The 18,992-nt window shown below is 61.1% G+C and overlaps 1 protein-coding gene across 6 annotated transcripts in view; it reads right to left on the reverse strand.

Annotated features, from left to right (window-relative positions):
• Positions 1-18,992, reverse strand: part of SYNGAP1 (synaptic Ras GTPase activating protein 1) — a 50,026-nt gene that overhangs the window by 26,405 nt on the left and 4,629 nt on the right. For 5 of the 6 annotated variants that reach the window (XR_008447032.1, XM_054048423.1, XM_054048425.1 and 2 more), the window contains exons 2-3: positions 14,767-14,888; positions 14,090-14,189 (exon numbers count right to left, since the gene is read on the reverse strand). Coding sequence is in view for 4 of the 6 variants with exons in the window: in XM_054048423.1 (XP_053904398.1) it covers positions 14,090-14,189; positions 14,767-14,888 (222 nt within the window). In the remaining 2 variants the exon portion in view is untranslated. Of the gene's footprint in view, positions 1-3,146; positions 3,227-14,089; positions 14,190-14,766; positions 14,889-18,992 lie in introns of those variants that run through there. The other variant, XM_054048426.1, reaches the window with a different exon arrangement.

The raw sequence follows: 18,992 nt of genomic DNA on the forward strand, positions 1-18,992 counted from the left end.
CCAGCCCTCTGCCACCACTGTCATTCCCAGCTGTCCAGCCACCCCAACACCAGTGAAGTCTGACCCTTCAGCCCCATTACTCCTAGGTCTGATCCATCCACATGAAGCCAGTAGCAGAATGGGGAGGTGGGGGGAATATTTTCCAGCCTAGAGCCTTGCCCCTCTCTCCAGACCCCCAGCTTCCCTTCGCTCTGCCACCCTATCCAGTGCACCCTAAACTGCTGTGTGCTCTCCCCACCCCCCATGCAGAGATAGGGCTTCCCATAACCTCAGAAAGGAGACAAGCATGACAAGGTAAAACCTGCTCACCTACGCCAGGTCACGCACGTCCCTCCCCATCTTCCCTCTGACCCCTGGGATCCTGGCCCTAAGGAGCACCCCTGTGGGATGGCAGCATCCCCATCACCACCACCCCGCAGACAGCCTTGGCCAGCACTCACCCCCCAGAGCACTGCATAGCTGCATGGAGAGGAGGCCAATTCCAGCTGGCTTTGCACGGGGCTCCCCGTCCCTCTTCACCACCCTAATGAGGCAGGGGCAGAGTTAAGGAGCGCAAGCCTTTGTGAACTGGGGAAACAGTATCTTAGCGCTGCCCCTGCACAGCACAAGCACTGGTCAGAGGCTCATTCAGCAGCCTTTGGGCCACCCAGTGGGGCAGACACAGCAAATCCCAAGGTGGGGCAGGGGGCATGATGGGAGGCAGGGCACAGAGATGAATTGGGGTGGGAGGCAGCAGGGAGGGTACACCCCAGAGGACTGCATCCTCAGCCCTTCACCTGGGTTATACTACAGACTTGTGCTGGCCTGACAACCCCCGCAAACAGTGAAACTGCCTGAGACTGCAGCAGAGCTTGGGACACTAACCCTGAACCCTACAGAGGGTGAGTGGAAGGTCTGGGGAACTATTTCCCAGCTGAGCCAGGATTAGGCAGTGCTAGCCACACTGGTGGGGCTCCCCTTCTCCGAGCCATGCTCCCCAAACTCTCTTCCAGCACCTATGACCCCTAGCAGGCAGCTCCAATCCCACCCAACAAGTGCCGGCATCCCTGCAGAGCAGCCCCACCCTAGAACATGGGCTGGGCAGCCACACTCCATCCTGCCCAGTCTGGATCCCCGCCAACCAGCCTGGCAGCCCAGAACCCTGCAGCTAGTACAGCCACAGCCCCCCTCCTCAATTCCGCTACCGACTCCATACCCAGCACGGGGATGCAGCTGCCTCTGGGGTGGGGCTCAGGGGCTGGGCATACAGCGATCCCTCAAAATGCAGACAACTCTGGTGTGGGACAGGGACTACACAGCTGGAACAGTAACCAAAAGCTCACCCCCAAAGAGAAAAGCAGCAGGAATTTTAAGGAATCTCCAGGATGGAACAGAGCATGTCCCACCGCACATGGCTCAGCACTGCCTGCCATGGCGAGCGCCCCCTACTGAGCCCTGCCCCCACCCCACTCCGTGCAGCACACTAGGGCAAGCACCGACAGTGAGGGAGGAGCATCCCTCCCCCCAGCTTTCCAGGTGAGCTCTCCCCCCTGCAGGCTCCCCTGGCATGGCCTGTCCAGGCTCCTCCCCCCCAGACCAGCTGCTATCCCTGCGACCTCATTCACACCTGCCCTGGGGAAGAGACCAGGCTCCCAGCGCTGCTATTGGACCCACAACCCTGCACACCCCACCCTATGGCTGGCAGCGCTGCACCACCTCTGGACATGTGGGCTGCTCCAACCCCCACCCCACATTGCAGCAGCTACACCCAGATACACAACCACACACACACACACAACCCTACACAACCTTGCCCCACAGCCGTAACCCTATATACCAACACACAGCCACAACCAGGCGCACACCCCTATGCAGAAAGGCAATCCCCCAACCCTGTATGAACCACACACAGAGACACAACCTTATACATTCTACACACAGACACACAAGCAGAGGCATAACTCTAAGCACACTCACAACTCTCTTTCACACACATACACACACACTCTAACAGAGACACAACACTATACACACAAGATACAATTATATGCAGGCACGTATACCCTAGACACACGGACACACACGCAGTAGCTGTAGGAGCGGCCACTTCAGCCAAGCCAGAAGTGGAAAGGAGATGTGAATGGGGCGAGTGGGCCATACACACATACATCCCCAGAGGGAGAGAAACAAGCCACAATACACAGGCACACACTTGTGCACTCACACAGGGAAAGAGTCACACACTGAGAGAACCCTACTGACACGCAATTACACCCGCAGACACACATAATCACACTGACAGTCAATGGTACACAACCCTACATACACCCACACAGAGATACGGAGACAGACACAATTTTACCATCCCACAGGGAGAGAGACACACCGACACACAACCTTTACATACACACTGAAATGGTCACACGCTTGCATGCACACACAATCCAATATGCACTCACCAGCATGGACTTGAACACACAACCCTCCAAACACACCCAGACACAAGCACAGAGAACCCTACACACACAGAGACAAGCCCACAGACACAAAGTAGCACACACTGACTGGCAGTCTCTCACACACACACACACACACACACGCACTGACAGACGCACACGCTGACACAGCCACAATTACACAATCTTGCACACGCTGACATGGCCGCGCACACACGCAGCTTGGCCACACTCTCTCTGACACAATCACACAATCCCCTCACTTGCACACAGATACAATCGCAGCCCTCTCCCCATAAACTGCCACCAGCAGGGGCACACACAACCTGACACACACAATGACACAAGCTGCAGCCTGACACTGACACACACATCCTTGCACACATAGGCACACTGACACACACGGCAGCCTGACTCTCACACACACCCCAACACACACACAATCTGACACAGACATCCTGACACACACATCCTTGCACACACAGGCACACTGACACACACGGCAGCCTGACACACACACACACCCCAACACACACACTCTGACACACGCGTCCTTGCACAAGCACACCCACACAACCTGGTGCACACACACACTGACACACACATCCGCACGCGCACACACACAGTCTCGCCACCCCCCCAGCAGGGACGCGCCGCGCGCGCCCCAGCTGCCGCCTCCCACACGCCGCCGCCCCCGCGCCCGCCGCTCACCTGGGCCCGGCGCCCCGGCCCCATGATCCCGCGCGGCCGGTGCGGGGCCCCGCTCCTAGCGCCCCATGCCCGGGCCCCGGCGGCTCCGGTGCGGCGGCGGCGCGCGCGGCTGGGCGGCTCCGGGGCCGGCGCTCGCCTCCAGCATCCCGCACGCCGCGCGGTTGCTAGGAGACGCGCTGCCGTTTCCTCGGCCGCCGCCAACCCGGGGCCAGCGCGCCGCGCGCAACGCGCGCCTCGTGCCGGCGCGGGGTTAACCCCTGCGGGGCCGGGGGGCGGCGCGGGGCCACCTCCCCCCACCCGCCCACGTCGCCCGCGCGCCAGCCCTGCCTCCCCCCGCGCCGGCACCGCGCGCAGCTCCCCCCCCCCCCCGCGGAGAGTCCCGCCCCCGCACGCTTCCCCCCCCCGCCTCCTGCCCCCTCCGCGGAGCCCTCCCTCGGAGAGTCCTGCCCCCCTCGATCATACTGCCCCCCCAGGCCTCCTGCCCCCCCCCCACGGAGAGTCCTGCCCCCCACGATCATACTGCCCCCCCAGGCCTCCTGTCCCCCCCCCACGGAGAGTCCTGCCCCCCCGCGATCATAGTGCCCCCCAGGCCTCCTGTCCCCCCCCCCGCGGAGAGTCCTGCCCCCCCGCGATCATACTGCCCCCCCAGGCCTCCTGCCCCCCCCCCACGGAGAGTCCTGCCCCCCACGATCATACTGCCCCCCCAGGCCTCCTGTCCCCCCCCCACGGAGAGTCCTGCCCCCCCGCGATCATAGTGCCCCCCAGGCCTCCTGTCCCCCCCCCCGCGGAGAGTCCTGCCCCCCCGCGATCATACTGCCCCCCCAGGCCTCCTGTCCCCCCCCCACGGAGAGTCCTGCCCCCCCGCGATCATAGTGCCCCCCAGGCCTCCTGTCCCCCCCCCCGCGGAGAGTCCTGCCCCCCCGCGATCATACTGCCCCCCCAGGCCTCCTGTCCCCGCCCCACGGAGAGTCCTGCCCCCCACGATCACAGTGCCCCCCAGGCCTCCTGCCCCCCCCCGCGGAGAATCCTGCCCCCCCGCGATCATAGTGCCCCCAGGCCTCCTGTCCCCCCCCCACGGAGAATCCTGCCCCCCACGATCATAGTGCCCCCCAGGCCTCCTGTCGTCCCCCCCACGGAGAGTCCTGCCCCCCCGCGATCATAGTGCCCCCAGGCCTCCTGCCCCCCCCGCGATCATAGTGCCCCCCAGGCCTCCTGTCCCCCCCCCCACGGAGAGTCCTGCCCCCCCGCGATCATAGTGCCCCCCAGGCCTCCTGCCCCCCCCCCCGCGGAGAGTCCTGCCCCCCCACGATCATAGTGCCCCCCAGGCCTCCTGCCCCCCCCCACGGAGAGTCCTGCCCCCCCGCGATCATAGTGCCCCCCAGGCCTCCTGTCCCCCCCCCGCGGAGAGTCCTGCCCCCCCGCGATCATAGTGCCCCCCAGGCCTCCTGTCCCCCCCCCCCCGCGGAGAGTCCTGCCCCCCCGCGATCATAGTGCCCCCCAGGTCTCCTGTCCCCCCCCCCGCGGAGAGTCCTGCCCCCCCGCGATCATAGTGCCCCCCAGGCCTCCTGCCCCCCCCACGATCATAGTGCCCCCCAGGCCTCCTGTCCCCCCCCCACGGAGAGTCCTGCCCCCCCGCGATCATAGTGCCCCCCAGGCCTCCTGCCCCCCCCCGCGGAGAGTCCTGCCACCCACGATCATAGTGCCCCCCAGGCCTCCTGCCCCCCCCCCGCGATTATAGTGCCCCCCAGGCCTCCTGTCCCCCCCCCCGCGGAGAGTCCTGCCCCCCACGATCATAGTGCCCCCCCAGGCCTCCTGTCCCCCCCCACGGAGAATCCTGCCCCCCACGATCATAGTGCCCCCAGGCCTCCTGCCCCCCACGATCATAGTGCCCCCCAGGCCTCCTGTCCCCCCCCACGGAGAATCCTGCCCCCCACGATCATAGTGCCCCCCAGGCCTCCTGTCCCCCCCCCATGGAGAGTCCTGCCCCCCGCGATCATAGTGCCCCCCAGGCCTCCTGTCCCCCCCGCGATCATAGTGCCCCCCCAGGCCTCCCCGCACAGCCCCCCCGCGATCATAGTGCGCCCCCAGGCTTCCTGTCCCCCCTGCACAGCCCCCCCCCCACGGAGAGTCCTGCCCCCCTGCGATCATAGTGCCCCCCAGACCTCCTGCCCCCCCGCGATCATAGTGCCCCCCAGGCCTCCTGTCCCCCCCCCACGATCATAGTGCCCCCCAGGCCTCCTGCCCCCCCCGCGGAGAGTCCTGCCCCCCACGATCATAGTGCCCCCCCAGGCCTCCCCGCACAGCCCCCCCGCGATCATAGTGCGCCCCCAGGCTTCCTGTCCCCCCTGCACAGCCCCCCCCCGCGGAGAGTCCTGCCCCCCTGCGATCATAGTGCCCCCCAGGCCTCCTGTCCCCCCCTCCCGCGGAGAGTCCTGCCCCCCACGATCATAGTGCCCCCCAGGCCTCCTGCCCCCCCCGCGATCATAGTGCCCCCCAGGCCTCCTGTCCCCCCCCCCGTGGAGAGTCCTGCCCCCCCGCGATCATAGTGCCCCCCAGGCCTCCTGTCCCCCCCCCACGGAGAGTCCTGCCCCCCACGATCATAGTGCCCCCCAGGCCTCCTGCCCCCCCCGCGGAGAGTCCTGCCCCCCACGATCATAGTGCCCCCCAGGCCTCCTGCCCCCCCCACGATCATAGTGCCCCCCAGGCCTCCTGTCCCCCCCCCACGGAGAGTCCTGCCCCCCCGCGATCATAGTGCCCCCCAGGCCTCCTGCCCCCCCCGCGGAGAGTCCTGCCCCCCACGATCATAGTGCCCCCCAGGCCTCCTGCCCCCCCCCGCGATTATAGTGCCCCCCAGGCCTCCTGTCCCCCCCCCCGTGGAGAGTCCTGCCCCCCACGATCATAGTGCCCCCCCAGGCCTCCTGTCCCCCCCCACGGAAAATCCTGCCCCCCACGATCATAGTGCCCCCAGGCCTCCTGCCCCCCACGATCATAGTGCCCCCCAGGCCTCCTGTCCCCCCCCACGGAGAATCCTGCCCCCCACGATCATAGTGCCCCCCAGGCCTCCTGTCCCCCCCCCATGGAGAGTCCTGCCCCCCACGATCATAGTGCCCCCCAGGCCTCCTGTCCCCCCCGCGATCATAGTGCCCCCCCAGGCCTCCCCGCACAGCCCCCCCGCGATCATAGTGCGCCCCCCGGCTTCCTGTCCCCCCTGCACAGCCCCCCCCCGCGGAGAGTCCTGCCCCCCTGCGATCATAGTGCCCCCCAGACCTCCTGCCCCCCCGCGATCATAGTGCCCCCCAGGCCTCCTGTCCCCCCCCCGCGGAGAGTCCTGCCCCCCCGCGATCATAGTGCCCCCCAGGCCTCCTGCCCCCCCCCGCGGAGAGTCCTGCCCCCCACGATCATAGTGCCCCCCCAGGCCTCCCCGCACAGCCCCCCCGCGATCATAGTGCGCCCCCAGGCTTCCTGTCCCCCCTGCACAGCCCCCCCCCCGCGGAGAGTCCTGCCCCCCTGCGATCATAGTGCCCCCCAGGCCTCCTGCCCCCCCCCTCCCGCGGAGAGTCCTGCCCCCCACGATCATAGTGCCCCCCAGGCCTCCTGCCCCCCCCACGATCATAGTGCCCCCCCAGGCCTCCTGTCCCCCTCCCCCCGCGGAGAGTCCTGCCCCCCACGATCATAGTGCCCCCCAGGCCTCCACGGAGAATCCTGCCCCCCGCGATCATAGTGCCCCCCCAGGCCTCCTGCCCACCCCCCGCGGAGAATCCTGCCCCCCACGATCATAGTGCCCCCCAGGCCTCCTGCCCCCCCCCGCGATCATAGTGTCCCCCAGGCCTCCTGTCCCCCCCCCACGGAGAATCCTGCCCCCCACGATCACAGTGCCCCCCAGGCCTCCTGCCCCCCCCGCGATCATAGTGCCCCCCCAGGCCTCCTGTCCCCCTCCCCCCGCGGAGAGTCCTGCCCCCCACGATCATAGTGCCCCCCAGGCCTCCTGCCCCCCCCGCGATCATAGTGCCCCCCCAGGCCTCCTGTCCCCCTCCCCCCGCGGAGAGTCCTGCCCCCCACGATCATAGTGCCCCCCAGGCCTCCTGCCCCCCCCGCGATCATAGTGTCCCCCAGGCCTCCTGTCCCCCCCCAAGGAGAATCCTGCCCCCCACGATCATAGTGCCCCCCAGGCCTCCTGTCCCCCCCCACGGAGAATCCTGCCCCCCACGATCATAGTGCCCCCCAGGCCTCCTGTCCCCCCCCACGGAGAATCCTGCCCCCCACGATCATAGTGCCCCCCCAGGCCTCCCCGCACAGCCCCCCCGCGATCATAGTGCGCCCCCAGGCTTCCTGTCCCCCCCGCACAGCCCCCCCCGCGGAGAGTCCTGCCCCCCTGCGATCATAGTGCCCCCCAGGCCTCCTGTCCCCCCCTCACAAGGCACTTGTCCTCTCATGCTCATATTCCCACCCCCAGAGAGGGCACCTGCCCCCCTCCACATTACCCCCATAACCTTCCTGCTCCCCCACATCCCTCCCACAGAAGGCACCTGTCCCCCATGCTCATATTTCCCCCCACCACGAGACTTGTCCCCCACATTCATATTGCCCTCCACAGGCCTCTGCCCCCCCCCATATCCGCTCCACAGAGACACCTTCCCCCCATACACAGCCCCCACAGAGACCTGCTCATATTGCCCCCACCGAAGGCATCTTCCCCCATGCTCATATTCCCCCAACGCTATCACCACATGCAACGCGCCTCCTCAGAGAACATCCATCCCACATCCCGCCCCCCCGCCCAGAAAACACCTGCAGCCCCTTCCCCTGCACTCACTCGCTAATGGAAAGCACTCCCCCTCCCCCTGCAGCTGCCTCTCCCCCCACTCACTTCCCTCAAAGGAGGCAAGGTGGGGCCTCTCACACATCTCATCGGCCACCCAAAGAAGCCACCCCCCCCATTGACAACAGCCACCAACCCCCCCACCCCATGTTCAAATACACCCCTGCCCGACTCACCCGTTCCGCCCTACCTGCTATGCCCGTCATCCTGGGACACCAAGTGTTAGGGGACCGGCCTGAAGGAACAGCACCGAGGGCTGGAGGAGGAGGTCACGGGAGGGAAGATGGCGGTGGCTTAGGGGGACCAGGCAGGAGGTGGCACTGGGGGTGGGGGCAGCATGACAGGAGCTGGACAGGGCCTATGGGGGGAACATGGGTGCAGCAGGCAGGGCAGGAGCTGGTCAGGGAAAATGGGGGGCACAACATAGAGGAAGGCAGTGACAATGGGGAACAGTCAGGGTGAGCACGAAGTGGGGCAAGAGGTGGGGGTGACCTGGGGAGCGGGGGGGGGGAGAACTCGGGCAGTTCAGGGAGCCTTGGGGGGCAGGGTGAGGGGGTGGGTGTGACAAGGGGGCTGTCAGGAGAGGTGCAGGAGGGAAATCCCAGCTGTTCCCTGGGTGAATCCAATGGGACCCCACAAATGCCCTAACCTTCTGTCTGCATCCTGACCCAGCCATTCAATCCCACCCACAAACCATAGCCCAACTCTCCAATTTATCACCCCAGCCGTAATCCCACCCCCTCAACCTTAATCATAACCTATAGCTCGTCTTCAGCCTGTCACCCTGCCCTCCCTTAACCCAACTCCAAACTCTTCAAGCCCCACAGAAACCCTACCAGGCTACTTTAAACTGGTTCAGTGAAACCCAGCCTGCTGTGTGCAGGGACGGTCTAATAACAGTTTCAAACTGCCTACAGCGGTTTAGTTTTGCACCACAAACTAAACTGCTATAAACCAGGTTTAAAACCACAGAAGCAGCCACACACACAGCAGCACTGGTTTTCACTGGTTTTACACTGGTTAAACACAGTGTAAAATCGACTCCATTTAGGCCATGTCTTCACTGCACACAAGGTGTGGTTTTACAGCAAGCTTTCTCACTGTAAGATCCTAGTGGGGACAAGGTCCGGGTACTTTTTAGCTGGCTGGAGTGAGGCATGGTCAGCCCTACACCCTCATGCCCTGGGTGCATCTTCACTTGGAAAAATTGTGTGCTGTTAACTCAAGTTAGCTACCATATCTACCTAGCTCAGGCTAGGAGTGGGGGATGTGAGCAGGTGTTGGCTAACAATCAACATCTTGGAAAAGTCTCTGCCTTTAAACACATATCAAACTAGGGACAAGGGGTTTTCTCCATATAGGTGACAGTCCTAGTGCAAACAGGATAAGTGCAGTTTCAATCTGTATTAGCAAGCAGAGGTAACCAGGAACAAGGGCTGCGTTCTTAAATTAGCTAACGCAGGTTAGAACAACAGTGGATGTGGCAGCTCAGGTTTTAAGGTAGTGTAGCACTCGAGTTAAAGCTGCCAGAGAGCCATGGTTGAACTCACGCTGAGAACCCATGTTAAAAGCCAAGGTGCCGTGTCTTCACTGCTATTTTACCCCAGTGTAGGTAATTGGAGTTAAGAACACACTTTTTTTGTTGTGCAAACACACTCTTAGGACTGGCTAGTGTACACAGTCCCAGAACTAGGCTACAACTGTCTGCGTCTAAGTTAGCCGAGGTAACACCCACCCATCCTCACCCGCACAGACATGGCCTTAGTGCGAACACTCCACAAAGATCTTCCACGAGAGGAACATTTGTCCCCGGTCACAGTCCCTATGAGGTGGAGGTTACACGTGTTCAGTGTCTGCACCAGGATTCACCATCACATTCATCTGCTTGAGTTAACTAGCAACCACTCAGGAGATGTTACAGCATGATCCAAACCTCTACTGGGCCCTAAACTTTACCCTTCCTCCATGGTTACCCATATCTGTAACCCTAATGCCTAGACCTGTATAGATAACTCATACACCCCAACCCCTTACCGTAGTCCATAACCCTCACCCCTAAATTAACCCCCTGCTTTTAAACCTTAACCTAACTCTTACCCCATAACTCCTACCCCTACCCACCTGAACCTTAACCCTAACTCCTCGCCCCTCACCATAGCCAACGACTCACCCCTAACCCTATCCCCTCCATCTGAACCCAAATCCCTGCCCCTGTGCCTGTGCCTCCACCCTAACTTCTCCCCTACCTCTCACCCACCAATCCCCAGCTCCATGGCTGCGCCAAGCGATGCTCCTCCCCAGTGTGTTCAGGAGACCCAGGCATCTGCAGCAGGGCCTCCGGATGCTGGGGGGAGGACAGGCCTGCAAGGACATGCTGACTGAGGGAGTGGAGTAGGGGGAAAAACAGCCTTGAGAATGGAGGGGAGATTGGCAGAGATGAGTGACCCCAAAGGAAAGAGCTGGGCCAAGCCAGCCACAGATGCCTCAACCCTAGAGCTCTGGAGGGTCCCATGATCAGCAGGGTTACAAGCTGGATGGGAAAGATCCCATCCATGCTGCAAGGAACCAGGTCGGGGGGCGCTTTCCACTGGCAGTCAGTGCTGATCCTACTGCGGCACTAGGGGCCCTGTGCTGCGCGGGGGGGGGGGGGGGGCAGGGAGTGTGGCGGGAGCACTGTACTCTGGGGGGCAGAGGACTCAGTAGGGGGCGCTGTGCTGCATGGCACAGGGGGCTCAGCTGGGGGAGCTCTCCCCTGGCAGTCAGTGCTGATCCCAGTGCAGCTCTAGGAGGTGCTGTGATGCAGAGAGAGAGAGAGAGAGAGAGAGAGTGTGTGTGCAATGGGGGTGCTGTGCTGCATGGCACTTGGGGGCTCAGCAGGGGGCACCAGGCTGTGGGGTGCCTAGGGGGGCTCAGCAGGGGGTGCCGGGCTGTGGGGCACCGGGGGGTCAGCAGGGGGCACTGGGGGGGCTCAACAGGGGGTACCAGGCTGTGGGGCACTGGGAGAGTTCAGCAGGGGGCACTGGGGTGCAGAGAGTGAGAATGCAGCAGCTGCCAGGCTGCGTGGCACTGAGGGACTCAGCAGGGGGTTCTGGGCTGTGGGGTGCTTGGGGGGGGCTCAGTAGGGGGCACTTTGCTGCATGGTGCCGAGGAGCTCAGCAAGCAGCACCGGGCTGCAGAGAGTGCAATAGGGGGTGCTATGCTGCGTGGTGCCCAGGGGCTCAGCAGGTGGTACCGGGCTGTGGGGCGCAGGGGGGCTCAGCAGGGGGCACCAGGCTGCATGGCGCTGAGGGGCTCAGCGGGGGCGCCAGGTGTGGGGCATCAGGGGAGCTCAGTAGGGGGCACCAGGCTGTGTGGCACCGAAGGGGCTCAGCAGGGGGTGCCAGGCTGCAGAGAGTGAGTGCAATAGGTGGTGCTGTGCTGCGGGGCACCGGGGGCTCAGCAGGGGGTGCTGGGGTGCGGGGGGCTCAACAGGGGGTGCCGGGCTGTGGGGCACCAGGAGGGGCTCAGCAGGGGGCGCTGGACTGCACAGCGCCGGGTGGGAGGCTCACCGGGGGACGCCGGGCTGCAGGGCACAGGATGGGTACTGGGGTTGTTTCATCCCCACGGCAGCGAGGCTGCGTCACCTCCCTTCATCTCTCCTTGGGGTTTCCATGGAAACCTTTTAAGCCAACTTCTCAGGGAGACAAATTTCTTTTTTTAAATGCTGAGAGGAAAGGGGGAGGGGGTATGTTAGTGCATGCGGGACTCTGGGGGGGCCCAAGCCTGAGGAGGGGAGGGGGGAGCTGAGGAGTCAGGGGGGCAGACACAGGACACCAGCCTGACTCCTCCACATTCCCTCCCCCCTCACACTGCTCTGAAGGGCTGTGGGGTCTAGTGGGTTAGAACCGGGGTGGGGGGCCCACTGGGAGCCAGGACTCCTGGGTTCTCTCCCCAGCTCTAGGAGGGGAGTGGGGGCTAGTGGATTAGAGCAGGGGGCAGAGAGCCAGGACTCCTGGGTTCTATCCCTGGTTCTGGGAATGAACCCTGCAGCTGGGTGCCTGCCGGCGCCACCTGGGGGCAGGGAATCTCACAGCGCTGCAGGCCAGGATTTCTGCCAGAGGGGTTCCCCTAGCAACTGTAGCCAAGCACCCATGCGTGGCTGCAACTCAGTTGAGCTGCTTATTATGGGATGGTTCTTCTTGCCTCCTTGGCACGGCACCAGACAGCATTTGTGGGGGGACACACACTGGAATGTAGCAGGCTGCAGAAACTGGGAGTGGAGACCCCAATCCCTCCATACCAGCCAGCATCCCCCTCCATAATCCTCCCCACACAGACACCTCCCATTTCCTCCTTCCCCATACAGAGACATCCCAACCCACCCCACACCAGCCAATCTCACCCTCCCAAATCCCCCATGCCATGAGTCCCCCATCCCCCACAACCTGGCCAGCACCCCTTCCCCCATACAGAGACTCCCCCCACTCCATCCCACACCAGTCACCACCTCCTCCCCAATACCCTCATACAAAGACCCCCCAATCCTCCCCACAGCCAATGCCACCCAGCACCCCCTTCCCCCATACAGAGCTCCCCCTCTCCAACCCCACCCTATCTTCCCCTACAGGCAGGGAGTTTAGGATGGGTACACATAGCCTGCAGCGTGGGAAATGCAGGGACAATTTTTCTGGGGGAAGCAATAAGGCCCAGTGGAACATACCCTGGGGGCAAAGGAGGGGTGGGTTCACCCAGAAGGAGGCACTGGGTTAAAGTGAGTACAGAGGGGACAGACCTAACCCCCCCATCCACCCCCCACAGCTGCCCCATCTCAAAGCTGTCTTGTTCTGAGAGCAGGAGCTCCACCCAGTGGGGACCGGGAGATGCTGCATATTCAACTTGCCCCTGCCCTTACTGTGTAAAGAGGGACCCAGTGCACCTGACCTCATGCCCCTCCCAGAATCCAGGAGTGTCTCATTACAAGATCTGCTTGGATCAGCTGCTGTGGAGTGTTTGAATTACTGGATCTACCAAGGATCTGCTGGTAGATCTTCTAGTGAATTCCCTCCCCCGTCCCATTGGTTTAATCACAGGACCGTGGAGATATGTTTCACTGAGATTCCCTGGGGGTCGGGTGCTACGGTTCATGTTTCACAATGGGATGTTCAGGTACTATGGGCCTGCTTCACGTTAGGATCTACAGAGAATTACTGTTCTCTTATGGGATCTGTTGGGCTCAACAGTGTCAGAGCACATCACGGTGGGATCAAGTAGGGCCATGTGTCTGTGTGATCTTGAGGTCATTAGGTGCCACAAGGCACATGTCTCTGGAATCTAATGGGCACCAGGTGCAGAGGGGAGAGTGTCTTTCGGATCACATGCCACAGAGCATGTTGGTTGTGGGATCTAGTGGGGCTCATGAGGGAAGTCTCTGTTGGATCTTGTGGGGACAGGGGACTGCGAGGCACGTGTACCTGTAAGATCTCAGGGGATCAGGCATGGGGGGGAGGTGTCACTTGGGAACTGGGCACTGCAAGGTGAATATTTCTGTGGGATCTAGGTGATGTTTGCTGTAGAATCTATTGGGAGCAGACACCCTGGGGTGCATGTCTCTGTGGGATTTACTGGGAATCAGGCACCACAGAGCAGGTTGGTGGTGAGATCTAGTTGGATCATGAGGCAAGTATATGTGGGATCTATTTGTGGAACATGTGTCTGGGGGATTGGTTGGGATTGGGCATTTATTTCTGTATTTGCATGGGGAATGGGTGCTGGGGTGCGAGGAGTAGTGACCGCAGACCATGCACATCTGTGGGAGCTACTTGGAATTGGGTGCCATGGGGCACGTGTCCCTGCAGGATCAAGTGGGTTCATCCCTGTAGGGTGCTGGCTGGCCATGCCCTACTGTAGCCTGTCCCAGTCCCCACTCACTCCACACCACACCCCCGACTTCTTCACCTCATGCAGTGCCGCAACCCCCACTTCTCCACCCAGTGGCCCCCCCAAGTCCTCACCCCATGCTGCAACTACCAGTTCTCTACCCCGTGCCCCCCCGAGTCCTCACCCCACGCTGTGACCCCCACTTCTCCACCCCGTGCCCCCCACAGTGCAGCGCCCCCACCCTCCAGTCCTTGCCCCCCTGCCGTACCGTGCTCGGGCCGCCCCTCCACAGGGACGCTGACCGTGCGGCGCAGCAGCTTGGTCCGGCAGGGTTCGCTTCGCCGTTCCCTCATCAGCAACGGGTGGATCTGGAGATGGGGGAGGGGAGAGACGGGGGTTAGTGTTGCATGGGGGCACCCCCTCTTTAACTTCCAACACCCCATCCCTCAGGTCCCTGCCTCCCCCATTGCCCCCCAGTTGCCTGTGTCAGGGAAGGAGTGCACAGAGCGACAATCCTCAACCCTTGAGGCTGTCCCAGGTGTGGCTTTATCCTGGGGGGGGGGACCCAGCCGGGGGATGGTACAGCATTATCCCAGGGGACCAAGAGGGAGCAGGCTGCACAGCACCCCAGCACCAGGACTGCAGCCTCCCCCCCAAGACAGGTTCAGAAGAAGCCCTGCCCCAAGCTCAGGGGCAGGGGACACTGCGTCATATTCTAGGGAGACCTCTCAGCTGGGGCAGGTCTGGGACCAGGAGGGAAGTCAGAGCTCTGGGTGAGGGGAAGGGTCGCTCTGTGCTTGAGAGACAGGGGAGGGGGTGCTCCAGGAGGGGAGGGCAGGGGGGAGGGGATCTCTGCTCTCGGTGGGTGGGGGGTCCCTCTGGGGTCCCCGCAAGCTCCATGCTCTCCCTCAGCTGTATGTCCTGTCCCATCCCTGTGTGTCTCACCTCGTCCTCGTCTAGCATAAGCAGCTGGTTTCCAGAGATGATGCAGAATCGTGGATTCCAGGCTGGGCGTTCATAGGGAGAGTGCATATAGGGCATGCGGTGCATGGGGGCTCCTCGCACATCTGGGAAGGGGGAGAGGGGGTTAGAGATGATGCAATAGGGAGTGGTGTCTTCCCGGGCAGACAGAACCCTCCTTCCCTCCCCACACATGCCCCTCCCTCATCGCATGCACCCCTCCATCCATCTCATCCCAAGCACACCCATCCCACACCACTCCCACCCTCCTCACCCATGGGCATGCTTCCATCCACACCCCGCCCCCCAAGCATATCCCTCCATCCATCCCTCTCACATCTTTCTCTCATTACCACGCTCCCCACTACCACTGTGGGGCATCAGGGACAGAACTGACCCACTGGGCCAAGGTGAGGAATGACCAGGTCACAGTCGCACTCATGGCTGGGCTCCGCTCCCCTCCTGTACCCCACTTCCAGCCCAGCCCAGCGGGACCAGACCTCAGAGCTCTGTCTAACCCTATCTTCTCCACCTCTTCACTCCCAGCCCAGTGTCCCGATTTCTCCCATTAGCCCGAGTCTAGCCACGCCCAGTCCCATTGCAGCTGGTGCCATAGCCCCAGGGAGGACTGTCCTAGGATAACCTCATGATAGGAGACGTTCTCTCCCAGTCCCCAGTCATTGGGGTCAGCTCACACTCTGAAGCAGCAGGGTTTTGACACCCCGATCCCGTTTCAATAACTCTGCCCATGGAACCAACAGTCCACACAGGAAGATGCTGAAGACCCCAGAACAGCACCTAGTCCACGAAAGCTTATGCTCTAATAAATTTGTTAGTCTCTAAGGTGCCACAAGTACTCCTGTTCTTCTTTTTGCGGATACAGACTAACACGGCTGTTACTCTGAAACTTGTCACCTAGAACAGTGGTTCTCAAACTTTTGTACTGGTGACCCCTTTCACATAGCAAGCCTCTGTGTGTGACCCCCCCCCTTATAAATTAAAAACACCTTTTTACATATTTAACACCATTATAAATGCTGGAGGCAAAGCGGGGTTTGGGGTGGAGGCTGGCAGCTCATGACACCCCCCCCATGTGACCCACTGAGGGGTCCAGATCCCCAGTTTGAGAACCCCTGACTTAGAACTTTGATATACCCTTCTCCAGGAAGGAGAAACCATAGATCATCCCCAAGCCACATTACACCTCCCCCGGCTCCTGGCACAGAAAGTTCACCCCAGGCTAACTCTCCCACTCAACTCTTGCCAAGGGCTGGATCACTAGCCACAAACTGATTCAAAGGCAGAGAGTCCAGAAAGGACCAGCCAGTCATGTAGTTTGACCTCCTGTCAAGCACAGCCAGAGAACAACACTCCGGCACACCTGTACTGACCCCAAGAACCTGAGTCTGGCTACAGCATCTCCCAGAGAGGATTGGATGCCCTCAGGAGACAGAGAGCCCATCCCCTCCCTTGTGTTAATCCCCCCCTGTTAAACAAACTGAGCCTTAATTCCAACTGGAATTTATCTGTCTTCCAGCCAGTGGTGGTTCTTCTCCCTTTCTCTGCTAGGTTAAAGAGTCCAGGTATTTTCGCCCCGTGAGGGGCCTTACACCCTGCAATCAAGTCACCTCTCAGTCGCCTTCCTTTGATCAGCTGAAGAGATAATGCCTGGTTAGCTGCTTGCTCGCCATCAGCGTCAGGCATGGTCTCCAGCCTTACAGATCTGTTCTGCGGCCTCTCCCATTCTTTCACAACCTTTTAAAGCATGCGGGCACTACAACTGGCTGCAGTGTTCATCATCCGTCTCTTCAGTGCTGTCCACAGAGGTAAGGTCACCTCCCCACTTCCTTGTTTAGACAGGCAAGGATCATGCCACAGGCTCATTCTGGGAGCTCATGTGGAGACTGGGTCTTAATATTGTCAATGCCAGGGGTTCAGAATCCACATGCCAGGCCCCCCAAGTCATCCCATTGACTTAATATACCTAGCTTTATACATTTGGGGGGTTGATGTAGTTACATCCCATTTCTGAGCCTGTGGGGTGATGGCTCTGAACTGATGGCTCAGAATCTGGTTTTATTTGTATTCAGCACAAGCCAGTTCTCTCCCATAACCCCAGGCTACGTCTTGGCTTAGGCCAGGTCTACACTTAGACGGTTTCCCACTTTACCTCCACCAGTGCTGCCGCCTCTGGCTCAGCAAGCGAAATGCACGGCACTGGTGTAAAGTACTTTACCCTGGGAGAACCAAGCCTACACCAGGGCTTTTACCAGCATACCAATGTCAGCCAAAAATCCTCCTCCCCAATGCACAGAGCCAGGCCAGCAAAGCTGGAAGCACAGGTCAGGCCATGGACTGTCTGGATGACGTGTCCATACAGCACCAGGCACACGAGGGTGCTGGTCCTGGCTGGGGCTCTGGGGTACTGTGTGTGTTATGGTAGCAAGCAGCAGCTGCGTGGGAAGCCCCATAACCCAAAGCTGGGGGGTGGTGGCTCTAGGGTGACCAGATGTCCCGATTTTATAGGGACAGTCCTGATTTTGGGGTCTTTTTCTTATATAGGCTCCTATTACCCCCCCCATCCCGATTTTTCACACTTGCTGTCTGGTCACTCTAGGTGGCTCACACCAGTGGGAAGCAAACGGAGCCAGGGGACTCTAGCACCACAAGCAGCATATAACCCTCCTGCCCCTCCGCAGGGGGCTGCCCCCACCCCAGCACAGACTGGGGGCGGGGTCTGGAGTCATGGCCTGCCCAAAATCACTCACAGGTGGGGTGGTGTTTGCAGGGCGAGAAGCAAAGGTCTTTTGCAGTACCGTGCTGCCACCCAGTGGACATAGTTGGACATAGCAGGCTACTGAGCTCACCTTTCTGCAGCCCCTTCCCTCCAAATACACACACAGGAGTGCCCACACTTGCTAAGGAACTCAGCCTTGTGCCTGCCCCAGCATCGCACGGGGCAGGGGGGCTCCCCCTGAAAACAGCACATAGCCTATGGGAAGGGACACCACGAGTCCTGACTCCTCCCCACACACCACTCTATCCCTGGCTAGAACCCAGGAGTCCTGGCTCCCAACCCCCGCTGCTCTAACCACCAGAACCCATGTCCCCCCACCCCCCCACACATGCAGCTGGGGAGAGGACCCATGAGTCCTGGCTCCCAACTTTCTGCTGCTATCTTGGCAAAGCAGCTGCCACATCCTCCTCTGCAGCTGGTCACATAGAGGCTAATAACCTACTACTGCTTCCAATTAATCCTTTAGCAACTTGGGAGAGGTCTGTGCTGCAGAGCTAGAAGATTCTGGGGTCAGATCCTGTTGGTGGCTCATGCAGGGATGGGAAGGGGGAATAGCGCGCAAAGACATCATTCCAAACCATGTCAAACTCATAACACATTTGTACAGGGGGACCAAGAGAAGGCTGCATGGGATACCTGAATCCTGGAAGTCCCCCCCACTCCCAGTACTGGACTTTGCAACCTGAACACTCCTTTTACCAAGGCAGATAGGGGGCTGGAGGAAAGAGCATGTGGGGATGGATGGAAGGGTAAGTGTGGGGATGGACAGATGGCTAGAGGTGTGGAGGCAGAGAAGTATGCCTGGGGAAGGATGGAGGGAAAGAAGCTTGTGCAGGGACAGAGGGCTGGGTCCAGGGAGGGTTGGGAACAAATGGGTGCATGAGGAGGGATGGAGGGTGGGAGACAATCAAGATCCTGCCCAAGTCAGCATGAGGAGGTTGCAATAACTACTATCCCTGCACTGACCCCGTAGTGCAGGAGTGCCCAGGTGTGCTCACACTCCAATTCCTGCCTTCATGTGTCTGGGATTGCTCATGTTTTGATTAAGGTACACTGTGGGTAGGGTGACCAGATAGCAAATGTGAAAAATCGGGACGGGGGTGGGGGGTAATAGGAGCCTATATAAGAAAAAGACCCAAAAATTGGGTCTGTCCCTATAAAATCGGGACATCTGGTCACCCTAACTGTGGGACACTCAGTGGCAGCAGGCTAAGGGCTGGGAGTGGGGCCAGGGGGTGTCCAGAGGGCAGAGGAATCCAGCCCTAGGTCAGAGGCCAGGCCTCAATTTCCTGAGAGCCTGCTCTTCCCAGGCCCTAGGGGGGAGGGGATTAGATGCCCAGCCATGGGGCAGGGCCAGACCAAGCCATTCTCCTCTTAGTCACCAGCTTAAAACCACCCCTGGGCAGCAGGGCCC

The sequence above is a fragment of the Malaclemys terrapin genome, chromosome 13 (genome assembly GCF_027887155.1).
Source record: "Malaclemys terrapin pileata isolate rMalTer1 chromosome 13, rMalTer1.hap1, whole genome shotgun sequence".
In the NCBI taxonomy this organism is placed as follows: domain Eukaryota; kingdom Metazoa; phylum Chordata; order Testudines; family Emydidae; genus Malaclemys; species Malaclemys terrapin.